Source organism: Hibiscus syriacus, unplaced genomic scaffold (assembly GCF_006381635.1).
Source record: "Hibiscus syriacus cultivar Baekdansim isolate YM2019G1 unplaced genomic scaffold, ASM638163v2 tig00110569_pilon, whole genome shotgun sequence".
Lineage (NCBI taxonomy): Eukaryota > Viridiplantae > Streptophyta > Magnoliopsida > Malvales > Malvaceae > Hibiscus > Hibiscus syriacus.
This window is the reverse complement of record NW_024062784.1, coordinates 1,528,679-1,556,540: the sequence shown is the minus strand read 5'-3', so window position 1 is coordinate 1,556,540 and position 27,862 is coordinate 1,528,679. Positions and strand designations below refer to the sequence as shown.

At 37.8% G+C, this 27,862-nt stretch overlaps 3 protein-coding genes across 3 annotated transcripts; 1 reads left to right on the top strand and 2 right to left on the bottom strand.

The window, feature by feature from the left end:
- Positions 1-1,156: 1,156 nt before the first annotated feature.
- On the bottom strand, positions 1,157-9,703 carry LOC120132672 (WEB family protein At4g27595, chloroplastic-like). The gene is made up of 2 exons (XM_039149383.1): positions 8,547-9,703; positions 1,157-3,371 (listed from the first exon to the last, which is right to left on the bottom strand). The coding sequence occupies exons 1-2, from the start codon at positions 9,701-9,703 to the stop codon at positions 1,157-1,159; spliced, it is 3,372 nt and encodes a 1,123-aa protein (XP_039005314.1).
- A 1,676-nt stretch (positions 9,704-11,379) lies between these two features.
- On the bottom strand, positions 11,380-13,378 carry LOC120132522 (cyclin-D4-2-like). Its single transcript, XM_039149256.1, has 6 exons — positions 12,804-13,378; positions 12,565-12,651; positions 12,384-12,482; positions 12,084-12,285; positions 11,875-11,996; positions 11,380-11,804 (listed from the first exon to the last, which is right to left on the bottom strand). Exons 1-6 carry the CDS (start codon positions 13,134-13,136, stop codon positions 11,556-11,558), a joined length of 1,092 nt encoding a protein of 363 aa, XP_039005187.1. The 5' UTR covers positions 13,137-13,378; the 3' UTR covers positions 11,380-11,555.
- Positions 13,379-18,098: 4,720 nt separating this feature from the next.
- Positions 18,099-18,968, top strand: LOC120132671 (transcription factor bHLH25-like). Its single transcript, XM_039149382.1, has 4 exons — positions 18,099-18,164; positions 18,209-18,343; positions 18,423-18,776; positions 18,870-18,968. Exons 1-4 carry the CDS (start codon positions 18,099-18,101, stop codon positions 18,942-18,944), a joined length of 630 nt encoding a protein of 209 aa, XP_039005313.1. The 3' UTR covers positions 18,945-18,968.
- The last annotated feature ends 8,894 nt before the right edge of the window (positions 18,969-27,862 follow it).

Sequence of the window (27,862 nt, the reverse complement as noted above, 5' to 3'; positions counted from 1 at the left end):
AGGTCGTTTAATGCCCGATCAAAGCCGGTCAAAGTTTTGGTCAACAGTGGTCAACGGTCAATGGGTCAACGGTCAACGGGTCGGGTCAACGGGTCGGGTAAACGGGTCGGGTCGGGTCAACGGGTCGGGTCAACGGTTCGGGCCGGGTTGTGACCGGTCAAACCGGTCAACTATTCACTAAAACCGGTCAAACCGGTCATTTAGACTATCCCCACTCGCAGTGGCGGCGCGTGGGGGCGCGTGGGCACTGTTCCGGCAGCGTAAAATTCACAGAAAATTTTCTAAAAATTATTTTGAGCGATTTCGAGATACTTACAAAGCTCGGTTCACAATTTTGAACGGCGGAGAGCTCGATTTTGAAACGTCGGAAACTTTGACCGCTTCACCTCCACACGCGCTGCCGCCGCCGGAGAAAAAGGAGAACATCGGTGAACTCGGAACGGCACAAGGAACACGATGGTGCGGGAGGTGTCGTAAACGGATCATCGGATCGTCGTGAATCGATGAAAAACCAACTAAAACGAGTTATTACCGACGATACTTCCGACTGAAATTCACGACGAACGGCGATGATTCTCGACGAAAGGTTTGAGGGGTTTTGTTCCTCGATTGACAACGAACACGATGGTGGTTTCGGCTCGTCGTTTGGAGGTCGGACGGCGAGTAGATCGGAGTTGGAAGTTGGGTCAACGGAAGAGAAAAACTGGAAAATTATACATTCTGCAGCACGGGGAGGGGTTATAAATTCTCTCATAAAGGAAATTGGCTAAACCAAGAGTTTAGTCACTGAACTTCCTACACTTCTTAAAACGGTCTGCTAACTTTGAAATCTTACAATTTAATCCCCGATTCCTTCCAAAAATACCAATTAAATCCACCACTTTATAATTTCTTAAATTTAGCCCCTAAATTGGGGTGTTACAAATATATTTCGGTACATCATTTTAGTGTATGTTAAAGTATGCGACGTATACCGTAAAATTTTCCTGTTTTATAAATATTATGAATGAAGATGTTTAACCACGTTAAAAATTTATTCGCCAATTCATATCAAATAAATAGACAAACATGTCTCCTAAATTTAGATATAAAATTAAATATAATTAATTGCAAAAAAAAAAATTAGATACAAAATATGTTAGCGTTTTGGTTTATATTATTCTACTTGATGCTCTTTCTTGTTGTGAAGATTCTTCTTCACTCCTATAAAACCACCAATTTTTGAAATCAATTTCCTTGTTCTGGTTTTATCAGTTTCTTCATCGCCATGCTCATTGTGATACTCCTCATTGTTGGTTAAGTCATCCTCAGCTTCATTTTTTGGGGTTTCAGCTATGTCGAAGATGGAGCCCTTGAGTGGGTCGAAGTCCTCAGAGTCCGAACCATCATCGTTTTCTTTGGGTGGGATTTTGGGCTCTTCTTCTGCTTGCTTGTGTTTATGTGGGAACTTTATGATCAGGCATGCGCTGTTGGCTATGAAGGGCTTTGTTTTCTTAGCAGGTTCTTTATCATGATCTTTAGATTCCTTGTGAAGATGTGTTGAATTCAAGTCAACTGATTTACGATTTGTTGAACTTAAGTCCATTGAATTCTGAATCTTATCTATCTCATCGTCCTCCATGTCCAAGAACTCCTTCACTGTCATCGGCGTCGAACTCCTTCTCGTAGCCGTCGTTGGTAAAGGTAATGATGATGATGGCGATCCTGAATGTGTTGGATCCATTGGCTTTTGTAACTTATCGATATCGTCATCCTCCATTGCCAAGAACTCTTTCACCGTCATAGGTGTTGTCATCTTCGTCATTGACGTTATTATTGCTGGTAACGGTGATGACGATCTCGTTAGTCTTGGTACTGGTGCTGGTTGATCGCTTTCTTTATCATGATCTTTATGTTCCTTGTTATGATGTGTTGAATCCATTGGTTTCTGTTTCTTACCTTGCTCATCATGGTCCTCCATTTCCGAGCACTCCTTCATCGTGGTAGTTGTCGCCGGTAATGTTGATCCTGAGGGTTTTAGCGCGGGTTGTTCGCTTTCTTTATCATGATCTTCTTGCTCCTTGAAACCATGTGTTGAATCTACTGGTTTTTGGTTCTTACCTTGTTCAGAATCCTCCATTTCCGAATACTCCCTCATCGGTGATGGTGATCCTGATGGTTTTGGAACGGGTTGTTCGATTTCTTTAACATGATCATTATGTTCATTGTCATCCATTGGTTTCTTTCCTAGCTCAGGATCCTCCATTTCCGAGCAATCCTTCAAATTCGTCATCGACTTGGTCATTCTCACCGTCATCAGTGTTTCTGGTAACGGTGGTGCGGATTTTTCGTTTTCATGATCATTGTGTTCCTTGTCATGATATGTTGAATCCATTTGTTTTCGTTTCATATATTGCTCAAAACTCTCCGTTTCCGAGAACTCCTTCACACTAGCTATCGACCGAGTCATTCTCACCGTCGTCAATGTTGCTGTTAACGGTGATTGTGATCTTCTTGGCTTCAGTGTGGGTTGTTCGCTTTCTTTAACATGATCGTCATGTCCCTTAACTTGCTCGGAATTCTCCATTTCCGACTGCTTCATCGTCACCAACGCGGTCTTTCTTCCCAACGGTATCGGTGACGGTGATCTTCTTGTTCTTCGTATGGGTTGTTCACTTTCTTTATCTCGATCATTATGTTCCTTATCTTGCTCAGAATCCTCTATTTCGGAGTGTTGCTTCATCGTCACCAACGCGGTTTGTTCCCCCATTGGTATCGGTGATGGTGATCTTCTTGTTCTTCGTATGGGTTGTTCACTTTCTTTATCTCGATCATTATGTTCCTTATCTTGCTCAGAATCCTCTATTTCGGAGTGTTGCTTCGTCGTCACCAACGCGGTTTTTCCCCCCATTGGTATCGGTGATGGTGATCTTTTTGGTCTTAGTGTAGGGTTTTCGCTTTCTTTATCTCGATCATTATGTTCCTTATCTTGCTCAGAATCCTCCATTTCGGGGTGTTGTTTCGTCGTCGTCAATGCGGTCTTTCTCATCACCATTGGCATCGGTGATGGTGATCTTCTCGGTGTTAATGTGGGTTGTTCGCTGTCTTTATCCCGATCTTTATGTTTCTCATCTTGCTCAGAATCCTCCATTTCGGAATGCTGCTTCACCGTCACCACCGCCATCTTTCTCATCACTATCGGTATCGGTGATGGTGATCTTCTCGGTCCTAGTGTGAGTTGTTCGCTTTCTTTATCAGGATCATTATGTTCCTTATCTTGCTCAGAACTCTCAAGTCCGAGTACTGCTTCACCGTAACCACTGCATTCTTTCTCATCACCATCGGTATCGGTGACGTTGATCTTCTTGGTCCTAGTGTGGGTTGTTCGCTTTCTTTATCGGGATCATTATGTTCTTTATCTTGCTGATCAGAATTCTCCATATCCGAGTACTTTTCCACCGTCATCAATGCGGTTTTTCTCATCACCAATGGAATCGGTGATGGTGATCTTCTCGGTCTTAGTTGTTGTGAAATTCGGGTTAATTTCCACCAATAACAGATTCACCGTGAAAACTATTATCTAGGTGACTAGTGTGAAAACGATTGTACTAAAAATCACCCCAAGGTAGATTCCCAGGAAAGAGGAGGGGTCACAATGGTCCCTCTTAAAACCCACTTTCCTTAGACAGAACTACCAAGACAAGTAATTTTAATAGGACAATAATTGACAACAACTATACCCGACAATAGCTATTAAATAGACATAAAAGAGAACACCAAAATATTTCACTAATAGAGGAAATATTACAAAGAGAGAAAGAATACAAATAGCCTTTAAAATAGAAGAAGGCTTATATTTGTGGGATGATTAACTAAGGAGGAGGAGGGCTTTATTTATAACAAAAGAATTTCCCCTCCTCCTTATACACAACCAATGTGGGACTTTTGCCAAAAACCAACAAATCTCCACCTTGGCAAATTCCACACACATCTCTAAAAAACAATCTTTTAATTTGTAACAATATTGACCAAATCTAAACAATGTTTAAACTTGACCGCAGTTACCACTTTTGTCAACATATCAGCAGGATTCTCAGTGGTCCGAATCTTCTGGATTATGACTCCACCTTCTTCTAGAATCTCTCGTACAAAGTGATATCGAACATCAATATGCTTCGTCCTTGCATGGTAAACCTGGTTCTTTGCTAAATGAATAGCACTCTGACTGTCACAGTGCACTTTGATGTGCTTTTGTTCTATTCCCAATTCACCAAGCAACCCTTGAAGCCAAATTGCCTCCTTCACAGCCTCTGTAACTGCCATATACTCTGCCTCTGTAGTAGACAAAGCCACTGTTGACTGTAAGGTGGACTTCCAACTGACTGGTGCCTTTGCAAATGTAAACACATAACCAGTAGTTGATCGACGCTTGTCCAAATCACCTGCATAGTCTGAATCACAATACCCAACTACACACTGACCATCTTGTTTGTCCTGCTGAAAGACCAAACCAACATCTACGGTGTTTAGAATATACCGCAGAATCCATTTCACAGCTTGCCAATGCTCCTTTCCAGGATCATGCATATACCTGCTCACAACCCCAATTGCCTGTGAAATATCGGGTCTCGTACACACCATTGCATACATCAAGCTACCAACAGCACTTGCATACGGAACCTTTGACATGTATTCCCGTTCTGCATCATCCTTAGGTGACATGGATGCACCGAGCTTGAAATGAGGAGCAAGAGGTGTACTAACTGGTTTTGACATCTCATTTATGCCAAAACGTTTTAGTACCTTCCTCAGATATTCTTTCTGAGACAAACAAAGCCTCCCCAATTTCTTATCCCTTGATATCTCCATGCCTAGAATCTTCTTCGCTTCACCAAGATCCTTCATCTCAAACTCCCTGTTCAATTGAGTCTTTAGTTTCGCAATTTCTGTCTGACTCCTGGAAGCTATCAGCATATCATCAACATAAAGAAGAAGATATATATAGGATCCGTCTTCTAGCTCACGTAAATACACACAATGATCATATTTGCTTCTTGTGTACTTCTGCCCTATCATAAACTTGTCAAATCGCTTGTACCACTGCCTTGGAGATTGCTTCAATCCGTACAACGATTTTTCTAATTTGCACACCATCTCTTCTTTTTCAGCAACTTTGAATCCATCTGGCTGAGTCATGTAGATTTCCTCATCCAAGTCTCCATGTAAAAATGCAGTTTTTACATCCATCTGAACTAGTTCCAAATCCAACTGCGCTACCAAAGCCAACAAAATTCTGATGGAGGAATGTTTTACAACTGGAGAAAATACTTCATTATAATCAACTCCCTCCGTTTGAGCGTAGCCTTTAGCCACCAATCTTGCTTTGTAGCGGATGTTATTCTTGTCAGGAAATCCATCTTTCTTTGCATATACCCACTTGCACCCAATTGCCTTCTTTCCCTTCGGAAGACTAGCTAGTTTCCACGTCTGATTCTTTTGAAGGGATTGCATTTCTTCATTCATGGCAATCCTCCACTTTTTATGTTCTGAACTTTGAACTGCTTCATTAAAAGTGGCAGGAACGTCATCAATTGCAATTGGTGATGCAAAAGAGACCATATCAGCATAACGAGCAGGTTGTCTAATGGTCCTCTTTCCCTTTCTGAGTGCAATTGATTCATGTTGCTGTGGAGGTTCTTGGGTCTGAACCTCTTCTTCATCTGACTCTTCTTCTACCATAGGAGAGTCAACATCATTTTCTTTACTGGTTGGGACAAATTTGCTTCCTTCAAACTCCACCTTTTTGGGAGTTCCATCTGTCTGCTCCAATTTTTCTGAAGTCACCTTTCTCAACATGGTAGATTCATCAAAGGTAACATCCCTGCTGAAGATTATTTTCTTTGTTTCTGGACACCAAAGACGATAGCCTTTCACACCAGAGGTGATCCCCATAAAAATCGCCTTCTTTGCTCTTGGATCCAGCTTTGACTCCTTAACATGGTAGTATGCAGTGGAACCAAACACATGTAAGGAATCATAATCTGTAGCAGGTACTCCAAACCATTTCTCTAATGGTGTTTTACCACCAATAGCAGTCGATGGTAAGCGGTTGACAAGGTGACAAGCATAGACCAAAGCCTCAGCCCAAAATTCTTTGCCTAACCCAGCATTAGACAACATACACCGAACCTTCTCCACTAATGTCCGGTTCATACGCTCTGCCACTCCATTCTGTTGTGGTGTACCTCTGACAGTGAAGTGCCTAACAATACCTTCCTCTTCACAGACTTTCAGAAATGGATCATTTTTGTACTCTCCACCATTGTCTGTACGGAGACGTTTGATTTTTCTGCCTGTTTGAGTCTCCATCATCTTTTTCCATTTAAGGAAAAATCCTAGCACCTCATCCTTTGTCTTCATTGGATACACCCAAACTCTCCGGGAAAAATCATCAACAAAGGTGACATAATAGTGTGTTCCTCCCAATGAAGTTGTCTTGGAAGGCCCCATACATCTGAATGAACATAATCCAAAATACCTTTAGTATCATGGATTGCTGTTCCAAATTTCACCCTCGTCTTCTTCCCTTTGATGCAATGCTCACAAAAAGCTAATTTGCAAGCCCGAGCACCCTTCAATAATCCTTGATCTATCAGTAATTTCAAGGATTTTTCACCAACATGCCCCAAGCGCATATGCCATAACCTGGTTGCTTCTGACTCCTGTTCATCAGTAGAAGCTGCCACTGCTGCTGTCCCAACAATTGTACTACCCAGAAAGTAATACACATTGTTTCTTTTTCGGATTCCCTTCATTATCACCAGTGCACCAGAGATAATCCTCATAATCCCATCTTTTGCCCTCACTTCTAAACCTTTTGACTCTAAGGTTCCCACAGAGATGAGATTTCTCATTAAATCTGGTACATAATGGACACCTGTTAAGGTTCTGATTGATCCATCCTGATTCCTCAAGCGAATTGAACCAATCCCAAGTGTGTCAAGAGGGGAATTATTTGCTGTGTAGACAATTCCACCTTTTAGTTCTTTAAAATCAAAGAACCATTCTCTATTGGGGGTCATATGGTGGCTACAAGCTGAATCTAACAGCCATGAACTGGAACAGCTGGTTGATGGCGTAGCAGCGAATGCGAAATCTGAATCTCCATCATCATACTCGACCACATTTGATTCTGAGACAGCCTTCCCCCTTTCAGGTTTGCCTTTATTCTTTAGCTTGGGACATTCTTTCTTCCAGTGCCCTTTTTCTCGACAAAAAGCACATTCATCTTTGCTCAATCTGGACTTTGACTTCGATCTCCCTCTGCTTCCTTTATTCTGACTCTTGGAACGGCCTCTAACAACAAGAGCTTCTGCTTCGACACTTGTGTTTTCTTGTTTGTCTTTCTTTCTCAATTCATAACTATACAAGGCAGCAGTTACTTCACTGAGAGACACATCAACCTTCCCATGAAGTAGAGTAGTTTCAAGATACTCAAACTCATCAGGAAGTGATCCCATCAACATCAGAGCCAGATCTTCGTCTTCAAAAGTCACGTCCATCAGATCAGTCACCAGCTGATTAAAGCTAGTAATGTGATCATTCATAGTGGTACCTGGTACATAGTTGAAGCGGAACAGTCTCTTTTTCATGTAGAGTTTGTTCTGACCGCTTTTCTTCAAAATTTCTCCTCCAGTGCCTTCCACAATTTACTTGCAGAAGTTTCCTTAGAAAATGCATACTTCTGCTCTCTAGAAAGACACGATCGAATAGTACCACATGCCATTCTATTGATCCTCTTCCATTCTTTCTCCTCAACATCATCTGGTTTCTCTCCTTCAATAGCAATGTCTAGACCCTGCTGAAATAGGGCATCTAGAACCTCGCTTTGCCACATGCCGAAATGACCGGTGCCATCAAAAATCTCCACTGCAAATCTAACATTTGTCACAGCATTTCTTGCCAAAATTGAAGATGAAGAAGCGTCTGCCATTTCTGCTACAAATTCTATTTAATAGCTGCCAATGCAGAATGTCAATTATCCCAAGGAAATTTTTCTGATGTGGAAGATCAGCCTAAGCCGCAACCACAGAGCATACTAAAATAAACCAAGAGCGCTGATACCAATTGTTGTGAAATTCGGGTTAATTTCCACCAATAACAGATTCACCGTGAAAACTATTATCTAGGTGACTAGTGTGAAAACGATTGTACTAAAAAATCACCCCAAGGTAGATTCCCAGGAAAGAGGAGGGGTCACAATGGTCCCTCTTAAAACCCACTTTCCTTAGACAGAACTACCAAGACAAGTAATTTTAATAGGACAATAATTGACAACAACTATACCCGACAATAGCTATTAAATAGACATAAAAGAGAACACCAAAATATTTCACTAATAGAGGAAATATTACAAAGAGAGAAAGAATACAAATAGCCTTTAAAATAGAAGAAGGCTTATATTTGTGGGATGATTAACTAAGGAGGAGGAGGGCTTTATTTATAACAAAAGAATTTCCCCTCCTCCTTATACACAACCAATGTGGGACTTTTGCCAAAAAACCAACATTAGTGTGGGTTGTTCGCTCTCCTTTTCACGATCATTATGTTCCTTATCATGCTCGGAATCCTCCGTTTCGGAGTACTGCTTCACAGTCATCAATGCGGTCTTTCTCATCACCATCGGAATAGGTGATGGTGATCTTTTCGGTTTTCGTGTGGGTGTTTCGCTTTCTTTTTCACGGTCATTATGTTCCTTATCCTGCTCAGAATCCTCCATCTCGGAGTGCTGCTTCATCGTCATCAACGCGCTCTTTCTCGCCGGCGATCGCGACCGTGCATGTGCTCTGCTCTTCGCACGCCTCTCCCTTTCTTGGTAAAGCAATTTCAAAGCTTCTTCCTTTTGAGCAAGGGCGTCTCTGAGTTTGGAATTCTCTTCCCTGGCAACGCTAGCCGCTTCTTTGGCTACATTTGCTTCAGTTAAGGCCTGTTTCACTATGTCCCTCAGCCTCTGAATCTCTTCCTTTGATCTATTCATCATTTCCCCAGCTTCTTTAAGCGAATTCCGCAGTGCTTTGCACTCTTCTTGCGCACCATTCCTCTCAGATTCGGCCTTTTTAATGCACTCGACGAACCCTTTCTCCTGCTCGTTCCACGAAATTAGGGTTTCCTCGGCTTCTAACCTTAATCTTGTTGCGATGTTCTTTTGTCGATCGGCTTCTCTCTTCTCGTCCATGCATCGTTCCCCCACCTCCTTCAGCTTCAGTTTGAATTCCTCGACCTCCCGTTTCGTCGTCTCAAGCTCTTCCTTCGTCGACGAGAGTTTATCTTTGGTCACGTTCGACTCGGTAATCACTTCCTTCAACGCCATGGCTAAATCATCCATGGCTTTCTTGTTGTTCTCCTCGGCTTCGAATGTGTGCCTCAGTTCGTTCTTGAACACGTTCACTTCATCGGCTAGATTCTCAGCCTTCTCTTGTGATCTAGTCAATTCCGATTTAGCCAATCGAAGCTCCTGCTCGAGGGCTTCGACCCAAGAACGATCATTACCCTCGAGCAAGGCTTTGATTTCTTGCCTCGATTCCTCGAGCGAAACCTTGGTCTTCTCCAACTCCATGGTCTGAGCCAACAACGCATCATGCACGCTCTTTTCGGACTGTTTCGATTTCGCGAGCTCTTGCTTCAACGACTCGATGAGCCTGTCCTTGTTCTTCAATTCTTCCATGGCACTGAACAATGAGGTTTTAACTGCGGTTACTTCGTGTGGATGTCGGTAACTTTTGAACTCGACCTCTTTCTGGACTCGTCGTGCCTCCTCATGTCTTGTAAATTCATATTCTAAGCAATACCATGAAAGATTTTTAACCAAATTGTGATTCGAATTTGCAATTGTTTACGATTAGGGAGAAGATTTTCCTTGATTGAATTGGAACGACTTGGGATTCGATCTCTATGATGATGTTAAGACACTTTCTTACGTTTGTCATACATTTGAGGAGATGTCTTTTTGGAACTATGAACGGTTTCTTGTTTTATTTTTTTTTCTTTTCAAAAAGGGGATAAAAATTAATTAAGTAATAACCAATTAATTCTAAAAATAATCGAGATTTAGCGATTGACATAAATATTAACTATATTTTCTAATAACAGAATCTAGTTCAAACTCCGTCCCCATCAAAAAAATGAGAAAAAGAAAAAAATATATGTGTGTGAGAGAAAGGAAGAAATCTAGGGTGTAGGAGAACTAAATACGTTGGTTAAATTCGTTTTAATCTATTTTTTAGAAGTGAATATTATTATTTAAAAACATTTTAAATTATAAAAAAAATTTAAAATTTTTAGAGATAACGATATTTTTTTATCTTTATTACTCCTAAAATTTACTATGATAGAAAAATAGAAAAAGAAAACATTGACAGCTAAGTGGCGATAAACAACGAGTATGAAGTCATTGTTTTCTGCAGCGTGGATTTCCCAAGGCTTCTCATGCTCTGTTTCCCCCCCCCCCCCTTCATTTCAGAATTCAGACACAGACTTAAAAGTTCAAACTGAACCTAACCTCACGCATTGACCGGTCTTACTCTAAAACCGAAGCTCTTTTTGTTGGCCAGTTCACTCCCTCTGGCCCCACCCATAAGTTCCCCCTTTTATAACGTAATTATATAAATAAAGGGTAAGTCCTCCCTGATTATTGGGTATTATTTTATTAAGTCACTCGATTATTAAAAGTTATAAAATAATTCTTTGACTATAGAATGTTGCTTTGTCAAGTCCATCGACTATTAAAAGTTACAAAATGTTCATCTGACTATTCATTATATTATAAACCCATCCTCTTTTGTTAAAAATTTGACGGTTGTTTAAGCTGGACATTAACATGATGACTAGGATATGATACTCGATTGAGATTATGTGATCGAATTTTATCATATCATAGTCAACAGATTAACATTCATCTCAGAATATCGTTCATTTTTTAGCAAAAAAGAACGAATTTGAAACATAATGAATAGTCATGTGATCATTTTGTAACATTTAATAATCAAAAGACTCGATAAAATAACATTCTATAATTAAATGACCATTTTGTAACTTTTAATAGTCAAATAACTTAAAAAATCTTTAAGCTATATTTTTTTACTATAAACCCTTAAACTATTTTTTTATCAAAATGAGTCCTTAAACTATTATATGAAATATGCAATTAAACCAGCCATAAAATGACAAACATTTCAAGATAAAAAATAATTATAACTAAAATGGCCATAATTACACTCTAATCGCCGCTTGAAAGAATGTTACACAGTTTTGCTGGTAATTTGTAAATTGATTTTTTTTTTTCTGTCATAATTGAAAAAATCTACAACAAATAATAATAAACCTTAGCATCTCTCTCTAAAACCAACACCCACCATGGCATAATTGTGGGTTCTTGAACTATATATGAATCATTTTTTATTTTTTCACCTTGAAAGTTTATTCCTATGTATATTCCCATTGTCACTCTCACTTTTCCAGCTACAGAACCAGACCAAAGTTGGACAAAACTTAAAAAAAAAAAAAAAAAAAAAGCAATTTCAGGTGTCATGGAATTTGACATCCAGTTGAGATGATTTGTTGTGTAGCTTCCTCCTTTTAATGTCTGGTCTAGGATGACAACTACTTGTATGTAACCCATGTTTTGTTTCATCACTTTTATAGCTCAAACATGTTGAGCCATCCAGTACTCCAATGGGGCTTTGGGGCACGGATGAAGCCGAAGGAGTTGTGCTGCCGCTGATGAATGTCGAATCTTTCATCGCCTCGGTACACTTCAACACTCTTTCCTGCAAAACAAAATCGTCGAAGACCAACCATATTCGTCATTACTCGAGTTTTGTATCTTTTTTGTTTTACCTTTTGTACAAAGATGAATGATGAAATAGCTCTATCAATGGTGAATCCTTGCATTTCTCTTGAAACGGAAATGGCCACTGCAGCGGCAATTTCAGAAGGTCTGAACTCCAATAAATCGATACCTGCATTCATTCATTCAATCCACCATCAAGCACGAATGAATCCCGATGAAGACGTAAACAAACGGATACCGTGGGAAAGAAATAAACCTCTGATTACTCTCGATATTAGTTGTAACGATCTAGAGATTGAACTCGGCAATGGATATTGATTGTTACAAAGTTTGCTCAAGAAGTAATCGATGAAGGAACAAGGTGTTAAAACTTGCATTCTCCACTTCAATGTGCTTAAAACCAAAAGCTCCATTCTTTGTATTGTTTTAGCTTCAAACACAAACTTCGGTTCCCCTACCTGCAAACGAAAACGATCACGGAACTCGAATCGGGAAAAGACCAATCAATTAAAATACATCGAAGAGGCCATCGAATCAATCTACATGTTGTAATCACCTGCAATTTTACAGACGAGGGCATCACTGTCTCCTCCATTTTCGCTGCAATAGATAAACATGCAACAGCCAACAGTTGGATTGTCCATCTTTTATCTCTCTGTGTAATTTATAATCAGTGACTACATTATGATTCAAGAACTTAAAGAACCAAACTTTGAGGCTAATTTGAGAACACTTACAGGTAAGTTGTACATTGATAGGAACCTATCTAAGTAGTTAATGGATAGGCAAAGACTCAAAGGGCCAAAACTGAAATAAGCTGAAGCCTGTTGATCAATAATGAGAGATTAAACAATCATTCATAACACGTTAAAAGAGGGCTGATTCCAATTTCAGGTTGCCATAAAAGAAATGCAGAATGCTAAACCAAAAACCCAATTAAATGAATCAAATAAGCAAAAAAGCAAAATAAACAGACCTTATAAATCCACTCAATGGCCTCTCTTCTGGCACTCAAGTCCAAATCCCCACTTCTCAGTCTCTTAAGATAATCATCTGCAGGCAAATGCATCATCTCTTTTTCAACCATTTCCCTAATTACTTCATCACTTTGCAATGCCAAACCAGGACAACCCTTCAAAGAAGTTGATCTGTTGTTTATAAGAAAAGGGTCATTTTGATTTAAGGTTTGGTTTTTAAAACGTTGGTGATCAGCAGGGGAAACCCCAGACTCAAGATCTCCATCAAAGCAACAGCTTGTGTTCTCCGAACAGAGAAGATTTGAGGCTGAACAGTCGAGGTTTTCAGCCATTTTTTTGTTGAGAGAAAACCCCAAAAAGGTGTGGTAAAACAGAACCCCAGAACAACCCCAAAAAACAAAGGAAGAAAAAAGATCAATTCATCATGAAGGTGAGAGCTTTGAGTCGAAAAGGGCTCATCAATGGCTGGTGGGGAAGAGCAAGTTTTTGATTATACAATAAAGTCAAAAAGAGAGTGAAAGGGTGTGGGTTTGAGGGGCAACTGTTGCTATAAGAGAAGCTTTATGTAGGGAAAGACAAGTTGAGATTTTAGGGTAAAATGAGAAATGGAATCGACGGATCGAGGGGGAGGAGGACAGCTGCGCCATAGCCAAAAAAACGACTAAGAAAGGAAATATAATGGAAAAATTGTTATAATTAATTCAAAAATGGAAATTGAAAAATATAATAAACTTGACCCAAATCCATTTTCATTTTATTTTATTTTACTTTTCATGATAAATATGACTTCAAACTAAAAAAAATGTTAGTATAAAATCGAATTAAATTTAAACATATTTATATGATATAAATTTATTCAAAGGGTATATTTAAACTCATTCAAACATCAAATCAATGATCTGACTTATTGAATGTGATATGTTCAGCTCAAACTTTGATTAAGTTTTTTTTTTCTTATTTAATCAAAGTTAAAACATTATAGGTATATCGAATGTAACAAAAAATTAGAATATTGAGACCTTTCTATGGTTAGCTATTCATAATAAGTTACTGACTAATATGGAAAGGTATCGTAGACATACTGCACCCTCAGCCCGGCGCCCGTTGTGCAATGCTGAAGATGAAGATTCCATGCATGTTTTCCGGCGGTGCTCACTTGCACTTAACTTTTGGCAAAGACTGATCCAGGTGATTAAGCTTCAACGTTTTCTTTCCACGACTCATGTTGATTGGATGGTAACAAACTTGAAAGGCCTTGAGAAGTTCTCTTTTGATGATGAAAATTGGAGTATCTTGTTTGCGATTGTTTGTTGGAATATATGGAAACTTGAAAGCCTCCAAGATCTTGTCATGTTTTTCTTCAATCAGTTTTTCTAATTGCCGGAGAAGAAATAAGACTCTTGTTGCTTTCCTTAAGAGTGCCATAGAGTTCATCAGACTCCACTATCCTCCCCAAGAGTCCCATCAGCTTACCGTCTTCGCTGCAGAGCTCGCCGATCCGATCACCTAGGCTCGTGATGAATCCGAGCATATTTTCCCGGTCTGTCGACAGCATTGTGTTGCTTTCGAGCAAATTTTTGTTTTCGATCTTAAGCTCATCGACCAAAGCCTCCATGACCTTGTCATTTTCTCTAGCTTTGAGCTCTTGCTCTAGTGATGCTACCTGCTGCTGGAGATTAACAATGATCCCATCTTTCTCTTCGGTTATACGGACAAGTTCAGCTTTCTCTTTATTGACAGTTTCCTCGACCTCCACTTGCGCAAGAAGAGAAGCTTCTATAATTCTTTTATCCGATCGGCAATAGATTACGATATCCACAATTCGAATTCAAGTTCATGTCCTGCGCAAGTTTTCTCCGAGACATTGTGGACTTGTTTCAGTTCCCTTTCCTTGTATTGCTCCAGTTCTTTCTGCCCCAGGGCCAACTTTTCTTCCAAGTGATCTGATGATTCGATCCGCTTAATTAAGGTAGCTGTTCTCTCACGTTCTTCAGCCAATTCAATGTTTGCATTTTCTAAAGCATCACAAACTTCTTGAAGTTTCTCTCCAGATTCATTTTTCATACGCACAGATTGATCTTCTAACTCGCATTGACACCTGCATGCTTCCTCGAGCATTTCTTTATGCCTCTGGAGCTCCTCCTGCGTCTCGAGCCACCGCTCTTCGATCTGATCTAAAGACTCGACCCTTTTCATCAACAAAGCCGTTCTCTCTCGTGCTTCAGCCAGTTCAGATTTTGTTGTTTCTAAAGCAACACAACTTGTCTATATTTCTCTTTGGATTCGTTGTCGATCTGCAAAGCTTGCTCTTCGAATCGTACTAGAGACCTAGATGATTCGTCGAGCATTTCCTTGCACCTCTCAAGCTATATATTTCGTAATTGTTTTGAAACTATTGTCAAAAAGGTGGGAACCCCATTTGAAATTTATAAATATTTTAAATGTAATCATCTGTGTAATATATTTTTAAAAATTCTTGTATTTGTTTTGAACGTAATTTTAAAATATTAACATTGGAATAAAATACAAATATTAAATATATCGTTTGACATTTAAATTTATTTTATTTTTCAGATATTTCATATTTATTACTAGACAAACATTCTGTAATAAAAGAAAATGTATAATGTGTATACTAAATTCATCATTTCCACTCAATAAACTAGGGATGGACACTATCCAAATCCGATCTCTTTTAGAAGTTATATTCGAATCGGTTTTAGGATGATATATTCAAAGATAATTATAATAATATATTTAATTAATTTTTTTATTAAATAAAAATAATAATTTTTAATAAATATATTATTTTGAATTGAATTCAAATTTTATCTAAGATACATACTTGTGGGACAACAACCGACCCGATTATTCAAATTTTTAATAAATAGAACATTTCAATTATAATATTCGTAATAGTTTCCAATTATTTTATTTTCACATCAAACATAACGGATTGTCAAGCCTTGGCATTTACATAAGGGATCGAGCAATTCGAAGGAATAAGTCTAAGAAGCTTGTGCAAGACTTGACTGAGATCTGAGGAAGACGTCCCTCAGATTCGGACCTTGTGACAAGGTGGAAGGTGCTTACTAAGGAAGCTAGGAAGACGTTGGATCTTGGCAAAAGTTTAGGAATCCAAATTGTGGGTGATGAAGAGGAGGTTGTGAGGGAAATCGCTAGCCTTAAAGAGAATTATTTAAGGGGGTGAAGGTTGTTGGCTTATTAAGGTTTTGAGTCAGTAACCTTTGAAGGTTTTAATGCGAAAATTGCGTGGAATGGAATAGGTTTTCAAGCTATCGACTTGTCGTTTAACAGTTTGTGCTTCGACCACTTTCCTTCTTAGAGATGGTTGTCAACCTGGACTGGACGTTTGTTGGTTCCTATGCATAACGTCATTGTGGGGATGGGTTTATGCTGTACGAATTTTTGTGAAGTTGCACTCGAAGCCTGAATCAAATGGGTGTGTATCTCCATTTAGTTTATGTTTTTGATTCCCTGGTAAATTAATAACATTAGGACTAAAACGAACTAAAACTGATAATTTGATTATTAAAGACGTAATTTACCCTTTAAAATATTAAACAGGACCTGGGACTGGAACTTGCTGCGTTGGAAGCCTTTTCCATATATCTATTTGTAGCTTTGGACTATAGCCGGGTCACCTTAATCATGTGATTTGCCGTAACATATTTATTATATGGGTAAATTACACTAATAATCATTAATTTATATTATTCATTCTCTTTATTACTAATTCACATGTTTTTTTTTATATTTTTATTTAAAAAATATAATCATATTTGACCGATAAAATCAAAGAAAATTGAATCGCTGGAAAAAAAAAATAAACCTCGGACCCTTTACATAGGAATTCAGCACCTAACCATTAAGTTAGGCTAGATTTTGCTATATTTTTAACCATCACCTTAAAATCATGTTAAAATATAATCAAGATCATCAAATAAATGATATTCGAAATAATACCAAAACTTTGAAAACTTTAATTTCAACCCTTAAATCTATGACCACTATTTTCTTTTGCCGTCAACGAAGCTCCACCCGACCTCACTTTCCCCGGTGACCAAAACCCTTATGAAATCATGACTGATCGACGGTCGATCGGCGTTTTATACCCCGCGAACTCTAGGATAAAAATCACGATCCCAAGCGATTTCGACGGCCAATAGGTAGCAACTGGCATATAACTAAGAGAATGATAGAGACTACGTCGGTGGTGGAAAGGACAATGGTGGTGGATTAGGGTTATGATTTGGGAGTTTTGGGGTTTTTTATAATTTAAGAGAAATCATGGTTTCTTTAGAAATATAATAATATTTTAAATATTTTTTTTAAAAAATCCAAATTACTGCATTGTGCCACATATCATTTAACGGAGGAAATTTATGTCGTTCATGGTCCAGACACCTAAAGAAGTAACATTTGTAACGTTTGATAGCTAGATCATTTAAAAAATAATTCAGACACATATTCGTGAAAAACTCATTAAGTAATTTTAATGGTAAAAGGAAAAGTTGTTTCTCTAAAAGATCAAAATTCGAATAATTACATTTATAAGTTGTGTACTATATCAATAAACTAAAAAATTTATTATTATTTTAAAATCATACATACGATTAAAAAAATAATCTACGCTTAAAGTTTAAAATATATTCAATGTAAATAATATTTTAAATAATTTATCATGTATTTATTTTTATATTTAAAAAGAAAACATGATACGTGTGTAGGCTAACGAAGCAGGGTTTTGACTAAATCAGCCTTGTGGAAAGTGGAACCGTCTTTGACCCACCGCTCCTTTGTCTTTTCATTTTTGGGTTCCTAATTAATTTTTTATGCATTTTATGACTTGGTCTCCTGAACCTTAATTTTGTAGGCATATGCCTTTTGTTTTTATTTTAAAATTAGATATATTTCAATTATTAATCCATCGATTTATATATTATAATAATTATAATTGTGTAAATATATACATGGATTGTTCTCGAACTTGATATTAATTATGTATAATTATTAATAAAAAAAATATTGTGTAAGCTTATGATTTAAAGGTCATATATTAAATGCAAATCGAGTATTATTTAGTTAATATTTCTTAAATATCATAAATTTAAATATAATTATCTAAAAATATAAAAAATTATGTAGATGACTTTATACCAAAAGTAAAATATAATGTGTATTGGCTCAAGGAATGAACAATGGAAGCTTAAGAAAGATTGGGAAAATATTAGGGTTATTAAATATAATTAATTTGTTAATATTAAATTAAAATGACAAAGTCTAAAGCTTGGAATTTTCACACTTGCGAGAACGCCATATACTTGGAAGCGCGTACGGTACAACCTTTGCATTTATAGGTTTAGTCTGTGATTTTGGGCAGGTTACAAAGAGGGCTGATTCGTTGACTAGGACTCCGTTACATGCACATGAACATGTAATTGCTGAAAGAAAACGCCGTGAAAAGATCAGCCGGAGCTTCTCCTCTCTCTCTGCACTCATTCCTGGCCTGAACAAGGTACACATTCACGGGACTGACGTGGGATTTTATGTTGATTTTGTATATGCTGATCTTAGACATTTATGCATTGTTGCAGAAAGACAAAAGTTCAGTTCTGGGAGACGCAATCGAGTACTTGAAGAAACTTCAAGAGAGAATGGCGACGCTTGAGGAACAAGTTGCTAAGAGAAGAGTGGAATCAGTAAAATTTGTAAAGAAAACCCAATTTCATATAGATGAAGAGAACTTTGATTTCCAATCTAACAATTCATTCCCCGAGATCGAAGCAAGAGTTTCAGACAAAGATGTGCTGATAAGAATCCTGTGCGAGACAAACAAAGGGTATGTTTTAAACATCATAAACGAAGTCGAAAAGCTTCATCTGTCGGTGATTCATACCAATGTCTTGCCCTTTGGACAATCAACTCTTGATGTAACCATTGTTGCTCGGGTAAAACTTTTACAAATTTGTTGGGATTTACAGATTTTCAAATTTAGGTTTGCTGAAGTTAAGGGCATAACATTATTTTCATGGATATTGCAGATGGAAGCTGATTTTTCGATGACATTGAAGGATCTTGTGAAAACCCTACAACAGGGTTTGCTGAAGGTCATGTGACAGACTAGCGAAACCATATCAACATTTAGGGTTTTTAATTCTGTATCTTATGATTTTCTGTGTTAGTAATGGAACCATGATGTTTTTTTGATGTTAAGGATATGTTTGAAGGGACCCCAACTATTTTTCAGTTAAAATTTCTTCCTTTTTTAGAACAAAGTTTCGGTTAAAATTTATTGTTTCCTTTGAAAAGGTGAGTTTATCGAGCAACGACTTTGATGTATACGGACATCTGAACTAGAAGTAATCTTTTGCGACAAGTTGGCGGAAGCTTCTACGGTTGCACCTTCCTTGCTTTCATTATTTTAGGTTTTTATTTAATTTGAGTCTATAATTAATGCAAATCATGGTTGATATATTTTAGTTTATAAAGCATGAACCAAACGATTTCGATGGTAAAAAAATTATTTTTGTTTCTTGAGGTACATGGATTGAACACTATCAAGGGTGTGAACGTTTAATATTAAATAGCCGAAAGTTATCTTTGAATATAGTATTACTTTATACTTACCCCAAGTTAATAAGAAACTGAAATAAATATAAAATAAAATAAAAGTGTATTAATATCACATTATATTGTATTTAATTATTAATTTTTTTTAAGTTAAAGTGATTACAATGTAGAATTTATCTTAAATATTTTCAACCATTTGACAATAAACACTCAATCACTTTGCTGCAATAATAACGACTAATTTAACCACTAAAATAAATTGGCAATAGCCGGTAGTTAGTTCGTACAAGTAGTACTTATTATTGAATTGAATATGAACGACATACATTAATTAAATTCATATGATAAAACCACTTAGGTAGAATTATATTATAATTAATGAGTTCCTAATTAAAAATATTGCTTCAACTAAATCTTTATTTAAAAACTTCATGATCTTAAAATTTTATTATAAAATTTCTAAATAACGACTCAGTTGGAAAACTAATTGGGTAGAATTGGTCCAATATCAGGCTAATTATTTAGTCCAATACAATACCAAGTAAATTATTTAAGAGAAAATAACCTCAGTGACTAAAAATCTCATATAATATACGATTTTAACCAACTTTTTTCGGATTTGCCAAAATGACCAACAAAACCGCAATGCGATCGCTAATTCGCAACGCGATCTCCATTATCGCAAATTCGCGTTGCATTTCGCGTTGCGATAGTTGGAAATCGCGTTGCGATAGTTGGAAATCGCGTTGCGATGGTATACAGTGTCGTTGCGATTTTCCCAATTCGCAATGCGAATAAGTAAATCGCAACGCGAATTGGGAAAATCGCAATGCGATACTTACTATCGCAATGCGATAATACAAAATCGCAACGAGATACTGACTTTCGCAACGCGATTCTGACTTTCGCAACGCGATTTACATAGCGCCATTCGTAATAACGCGTATTTTTTTTTCAAATTCCAAACACGAATTTTTTCTTAATAACTCGGAAACTGAACCGTCCACAGTAATCGCAACTCATAACCTCAAACCCAAAAACACAACACTCAGTCCCATCTCCATCTCCATCTCTCACTCTCTACGGCGAAATCCGTCCCCATCTCCGAAGATTTCCGTCCCCATCGCCGGCGAAATCCCTCACAACCATTCACAGTCAAAAATCCCTCACAATCATTCAGAAATGGAAAATCAACCTCCGAGTGTTAGTTTTTTTTTATTTTCATTTTGAAATTTTTGCATTATTTTAGGTTTTTCATATTGAGATTGATGATAAGTTTACTGGTAATTTCAATAATAGATTAACCATTTCACTTAGATTTCTTATTAAATTCATTCGATTGCTGCCAATACTGCTAAACTGTTTAGCCTGTGAAGTTAGTATTTGTCTTTGCTTTGTCTTTTGGTTGAAGTAATGCAGAAGAAGAATAGTTTCGAGAATGAAAATCGCAACGCGGAAATAACTTTCGCAACGAGATAATCGCAACGCGATTTTCATTTCGCGTTGCGATTTTCATTTCGCGTTGCGATTTTTATTTCGCGGTTGCGATTTTCATTTCGCGTTGCGATTGTCTGGTCGCGATAGTCATTTCGCGTTGCGATTCTCTCGTTGCGATAGTCATTTCCGCGTTGCGATTCTCATTATCTCGTTACGATTTTCATTTCAACCAAAAGACAAAAACAGTGTTGCAAATTTTAGTTTCAAGAATAAACTACTATTTATGTTTATTGTTTTGTTTTGGGTATATCTTGACAGTGTAATTTTTGGTATATCTAACTTGGTATGTTTATTGTTTTTTTGTAGAAATTTTTTTCGGCTTCATTGACATTAAGGAATAAAGTTAGCCTAGCCACTACAATTGCTTCGAAGCTTTCACCTGCACAAAGAAAATTGTTTGAAGAAATCTGCTTCGGGCCATGGCTGAGAGTACAGCATCCGGGTGGAGATGCTAGTTTAACCCATTTGTGGCTTCAGACCATGACTAGCGATCTACCCGACAGTATACAACGTGGTGAGGAAGAGATATGGTTTCATTTTCCACCGGCGTATACTTGTTTTGGGCGGAAGGAGTTCTGCTTAATCACTGGTCTACGATTCGGACACGATGATGTAGGCCGGTACACTCGTCATATCACCCGCCCATCATGGTTATCCAGGGTTTTTCCTGATGAGTCAATAGAGAAGCCGAACTTACACGTCGACGACATGAAGAAATTGTTTAATAAGAAAGATGGTTTTACTCGGATGAATGACGTCGATGTTGTCCGAGTATGCCTTCTACTACTTTTGTATGCCGGCTTTTTAGGCAGAGAGGCCAGACAACCTATTCCTCAGGAGCTAATATTATTGGTAGAGGACCTAAATGCATGGAATCTGTTTCCGTGGGGTTCGTATATATGGAAAGCTACCTGGACTAAGTTGTCGTCTGCCTTTGATGACCGCAAAAGTTTGCAGGGCGATGGGTCGAAATACACTTTGTCATGCTTTGTTTGGGCCTTTAAGGTAAGAATTTATATATAACGTTTTCAAAATTATAATTAATTATTTAACAATTACTAATGTTTGTTATTATATTGTTTGTAGATTTGGATATTCGAGGCTTTCCCCAGCATGCGGACATATGCATTAAAATCCTCAGATGATATTCCTAGGGCTATTTCCTGGAAGAGGAAACGTATGTTGGATTGGGAAGACTTAATACCATATGCGACAATAAATAATGTAAGTTAACACAAATACTATCATATATAAACAAGTTATTAATAGTAGACGTTTAACTTTGTTTTAGTTTTTATATTTTTAGGAGGCCAACACTCCATTAATGAGAATGACACCCACGGAGGCTGAGCTTGCCACTGATTGGTGGCAAGCTAGTCAGCGTTTTTTTGATGGCACGAATGATGAGCAACCTCCACTTCCTCCACTTCGAGAGCCATCACCTCACCCATAGCCATCACCTGATCGACCCGACTATACACCTCTACAACGAGAGCCATCACCTATCCCATCACATCATCGAGTCTCTTCTCCACCATCACCTCATGATAGGCGACCGACAAAGATGCCACGACTTCTATCTCCCTGTTCTCCACCTCCACGGGATGAGTCAAGGGAGTTACGTGATGAGGTCAATGCCTTGCGTGAGGAGATCGGTACTTTACGCGATAACGATGGTGCATGGCGTGTGGAGGTGTCTACTTTACGTGGTGAGGTTGCCGCTCTACGTGAGATGGTAGTATCGTTGCAGAATGAGGTTCATACTCTACGCAACGAGGTAAGTTTAAGATTTTCCATATTTAACTTGATGATAAATTTACTCGTAATTTCACTTAAATTAACCATTTCACTTAGATTGCTTAGTAAATTTATTCGGTTGCTGTCAAAACTGCTAAACTTTTTACTTTAACACTGTGAAGTTAGTATTTGTCTTTGTTTTGTCTTTTGGTTGAAAGTTTGAAATGTATTTATCTTTGTTTTCACTGTTTAAATATCATGTCTGTTTATTTACTGATATTTGTATTTTTATTTAGCGGACCGATAAAGTGGATGCTTTACGTCGGGTTTTTCTTGCACGACAGAGTTCACGCATCAGACGGCGTGCACTTGCTATTAAGTCTCCGTATACCCCAATAGTGCGAAGACACCGCAAGAAGAAGCCCGACTCGCCTATCATCCCTCAAGAGTCCACTCCTATCGTTGAAGATGCCCCTATCATTCCTCGAGAGTCCCCTCCCACCGTTCAAGAGGCCACTGTCATCGTTGAAGAGGTCCCTCCCACCATTCAAGAGCCCGATTCACATGGCGTCATATGTAGGATTCTTGAGAAACCCTCTGACGTACCAGACATGATGGATTCAAGTTGGCTCTCGTATGAGTTACCGGCCAGTACCATACCGGTATCTGAAGAGGAGAGGAAACAACTACCGGACACAATTCTGGATAACACCCTTTGGGCTAAGACCGCAGTTGATTTTTATCTACATGAGCAAAGCCAGGGGTGTTTCACTGACATATGCAAGCTCAATGATGATATCTATTTGTTGCTTGATCGGTCTTGGTGGGGCATATTATTAGGGGTCGAAGACAATGGCTATTTCGATGGAGGGGTAAGTCTTATATTTTTCTTATATTTTCATTTGATTATTTTTTTTTTGAAATTTATGTAAGTTACTAATATATGTCTTTTTTTGTAAAACAGCATATCGATGCGTGGGTGTCACGTCTTCTAATAATTAGGAAACTTAAGGAAAATAAAAGAAATACACGGTATACAATTATGCCGACGTCTTTTAACGCCGTTCACTTAAAGAATCAACGAGATGAATCATTTGCATTGGGCAATGGACAAGCTAAACTTTATCCTGCATGGTGGGAGGTCGATAAGGTTAGTGTTTATTTTAGATTGAGTTTAAAGGTATTCATAAATAAGTGCGCAAATAAATGAATTATTACTTATGATTGCAGGTGTTTATCCCTGTTTTGGAACGTAACCATTGGCTTCTCGTCGAGCTTCAGATCCCATCCCTTAAGGCAATAGTATATGACAGCATGATAAATTACATATCATTGGCTGATTTAAGAGATATTATTAAGGGATGGAGCTCTTATTTGGCTAAATACTTGGATGCGATAAATTATTGGACTCGTTCTGGAAACAAGAAGCCAAAGAAGCTCAATATTACAGTTAGCAGAGACGAGACCGCACCACAACAAACGAAAGGACCCAGAGGGGATTGTGGTCCTCTCGTATGCTTGGCGTTGGACCGTTTGATCACAGGAAGTATAAAGTATCTACCTCCCACCGATATAGATAGAGCTGCAGTAGGCTTGTGGTTTCGACATTATATGGCTAGATCGATATATACGAGACGCTGCCTACCTGCATCCGCGTTATAAAAATATCCATAAACAATTGGTATGTTTATAGGCTTGTGGTTTGAAAATGTTTGGTTAAGTACCTAGAATTCAATAATTTGCTGTTTGTAGGTTTTAGATGTGTAGAAAGTGTTGTTTGAGCAAATTTTTGGTTTATGCAGGTTAATCTCAGAAGTGAGCTGCGTGAAAATGATGTATGGCTGCAAAAGTTGATTCAATAGTAGAAGTGTTATTTTCTCTAATAATTATTCCTATTTTTTGATTGTTTAATTGATTTGTAAAAGGTGATTTGTAAAAGTTGATTTGTTTAATTGATGTTAACATAATTCTTATTTGTGCTTGTTTAATTGATTGAAATGTAATGGTTGATTTTGTTGATTTCAATCTGCATTATGTTGAAGGCAAAAAGTACTATCGCAATGCGAAATGAAAATCGCAACGAGAGAATCGCAACGCGAAAATGAAAATCGCAACGCGAAATTAAATTCGCGTTGCGATTCCCTCGTTGCGATTTTCATTTCGCATTGCGAAATTAGCGTTACGATTTTCATTTCGCATTGCGATTCTCTCGTTGCGATTTTCATTTCGCATTGCGATAGTAATTTCCACGTTGCGATGGACATTAAGATGATTGCCTATTAAGTGATAACAACTGGAACAGATCATAGCAATTTTCAAACTCAAGTTACTAATACATGCATAACTGAAAATGTTAAAAGTTCACACATAAAATCTACATAATACAACGTTTGCATTTAAAAATCACCTAAGTTAACAGTCCCAAAAGGTGAAGCCAGTTGTGATTGGGATTTTAAAGATGATTGCGATTTTGATTGCCTTTTTCTTGACACCATATGAGCTTTGGATTTTGATGATGATCCATATTTTGGTAGAGGAAAAGATGATTGTGATGGCACTGGTGATCCACATGTCAACCTTGTATGACCACTTTCCTTGCACCGACTACATGTCGATCTCTTCTTCTCTTCACCCTTAGACGGTATACGATCGTGACTTTTTGGTCGGCCAGGTAGCCTTCTGTCCATGGCTGGTGGCAAAACTGTTTGTAAGTCATCTGGTATGTCCCACTCAGAAGGATGTGAAATAGGGTAGACAATCTCGGCATAAGTCTGTCGATATACTTATGTAGTGTAGCAATCCATAGCGTATGTGCTTGAATCATCTTGGTTTAGATGAAGAGCAACTTTTATAACATGGCCACATGGATAACCAGATGTTTGCCATTTCATACAACTACACGTCCTTGCATTTAGATCGACAAGCCCATTTAAGTTATTATCCAGTACTTCAAACAAAGTGTTTGAACATGGTTCAACTCTCCATGACGTTGACTTCACAACACGTTTCGTTATCTTTTTTTCAGTCCATGGTGTAACACGATGTTCCAATGTTCCTGTAAATTTAAATAAATAATACTTAGTAAAATATATGATAAGTTACGAATTCAAAGAAATAATACCTGCATGGTTTCTTTTCTTGTAGTACCACTATTGAATAGAGGCTCGAAAAAACTCCATTAACATAGTAATGGGTAATTTCCGGGAATGACGACTTAGAGCGTTAATTGATTCTGCACTATTAGACGTCATGAAACCATATCTTGCTCCAAGTTGATGTACTCTTGACCATCTTTCAAACCCGACATCTTCTAGTGTTTGAGCACACTGAGGCAAAACACGTCTTAAGCAGTTTATATGCTTATTGAAATCCACTTCCCGATAAGCCTTTACAGCCTTCCAGTATGTTCATTTGTGCTTTTTTATACCAGCAGACCTTGATTTTAGATTTCTATACAAATGAACACCACAAAGTTCATGAAAAGCATCTGGGAAACACCTTCTAACAGCGTTGTCAATTGAGTTTGCCCTATCGGATATGATTGTTAGATTGCTAATAAGACCTATGCAATCCCTAAGATGCCCATAAACCATGTCCATGAATCAGAGGTTTCAGATTTGCCAACCCCGTAAGCTATTGACAATATCCCATTGTTAGCATCCATGGCTACTGCTAATAAGTTTACTCCAATGTATCGACCTTTCAAATGTGCTCCGTCAACTATAATAACTGGGCGCATGCAAGTAATAAACGAACGAATCTACAAAATAATATACACAAGAAATATAATCATTTAAATGTGAAATGCATGTAACTAACAGAAATGAGTCAACAGAATTATATTGATTTACTAACCGCAGCACCAATGGCGATAAACAGCAACTCAAAGCGTCCATCTCTATATGTTTTGATATGAGTTACCGACCCAGGATTTTTCAGCTTTAAATTGTGACAATAAGCCGGCAGTTGGGCAAACGATGCTTCTGGCGACCCCCTCAACAATTCCAAGGCATAACATTTGGCTCTCCAAGCTTGAGAATATGATATACTAATCTTGAACTGAGCATTCATGTCAGTCATAATTTCATGTCCCCGATATACCCTGCCATTCAAAAACATTAACTCAGCCAGAAAACCACCCAACACCTTTTTGTTTGCCTGTCTATGGTGAGGAAAAACTTGGGTTCTTGAACATGTATGTTTATCAATAAAAGTCCTAACTTGAAACATTGCGCAATCTTTTATCCTCTTTGCAATCATACGCCACGTACAGTTTTTGTCAATCGTACACCTTGTTTCGAAACGATCTTTGCTTGATTTGTTAACTTTTAGTTGATAGCCATCTTCCACACATTTCGTATACAAAGCTATCTTCAAGTCTTCCTTTGTATCAAAACAATCATCTTTCTTGATACGAATAACTTTTGTGTAACAATCAACTGCTTTCTTTGCCAACTCTTCTTCCGGTAACTGAAGTAATTCTGGCATATTTCAGTTATACTCCCGTGGCATTTTCTTTTCTTCGGGGACTTTTTCTTCTTCTTTTTCTTCTTCAGTATTATATGAATTACAGAATGGATGTTCAACATGTTCATTCACAGTCGTAACTTCCTCCTCATTATCATCAACAACATCTTCCTCGGCAACGGGTGTTTCATCATCAAAATTCGGGTATTGACCAATATCAAAATCATTACACGCAGGGTCTGTTTCTTCTTCTGAAACATCATCAAAATCCGTGTATTGACCAATATCAAAGTCCGGGTATTGACCAAGATCAAATTTCGAATACTGACTAGTACTCACAATTTTTTCTCTTGGCTCATCATCGTCTAATTGGTCAATACGAAAACCAGAATTTGGTGCTGAAAGTTGATTTGGATTTGGATTAGAGAAAGGCTGTGGGTTTTGAGACCCACTTAGTTGATTACTACCCGCTACTGACCCAACAATACTACTTCTAGGTTCAACAACATACAATGTAACATCATCACTTGAAACATTAATGTAAGCAATGAATCGTTCAACATCTTCATTGTCGGTTAACAAATAAACTTTACCATTTCTCTGATAAGATAGCCTAAATCCACTTAGGGGCTCTAAATTCAATTTCTTTGAAACACGTAACATTAGGGTTTCATAAGTTAACTTCTTTAATGATAGTTTTAGTTGAAGATTCATGGGTAAAGGCATATATTGTAAAACACCATGAACATTCTACCATGACCCT

Bases quoted from the DNA above. Each gene is read 5' to 3' on its own strand.
- LOC120132522 (XM_039149256.1), bottom strand. From the start codon at position 13,136: ATGGCTGAAAACCTCGACTGTTCAGCCTCAAATCTTCTCTGTTCGGAG. The intron at 12,483-12,564 runs GTAAGTGTTCTC...TAAATTACACAG, and splicing joins TATCAATGTACAACTTACCT to AGAGATAAAAGATGGACAAT. The intron at 11,997-12,083 runs GTTTATTTCTTT...GAATGAATGCAG, and splicing joins AATATCGAGAGTAATCAGAG to GTATCGATTTATTGGAGTTC.
- LOC120132672 (XM_039149383.1), bottom strand. From the start codon at position 9,703: ATGGAAGAATTGAAGAACAAGGACAGGCTCATCGAGTCGTTGAAGCAA. The intron at 3,372-8,546 runs GTTGGTTTTTTG...ATCCCGATAAAG, and splicing joins AGCGAACAACCCACACTAAT to AAAGCGAACAACCCACACTA.
- LOC120132671 (XM_039149382.1), top strand. From the start codon at position 18,099: ATGACAAAGTCTAAAGCTTGGAATTTTCACACTTGCGAGAACGCCATA. The intron at 18,165-18,208 runs GTACAACCTTTG...GATTTTGGGCAG, and splicing joins TATACTTGGAAGCGCGTACG to GTTACAAAGAGGGCTGATTC. The intron at 18,777-18,869 runs GTAAAACTTTTA...TGGATATTGCAG, and splicing joins ATGTAACCATTGTTGCTCGG to ATGGAAGCTGATTTTTCGAT.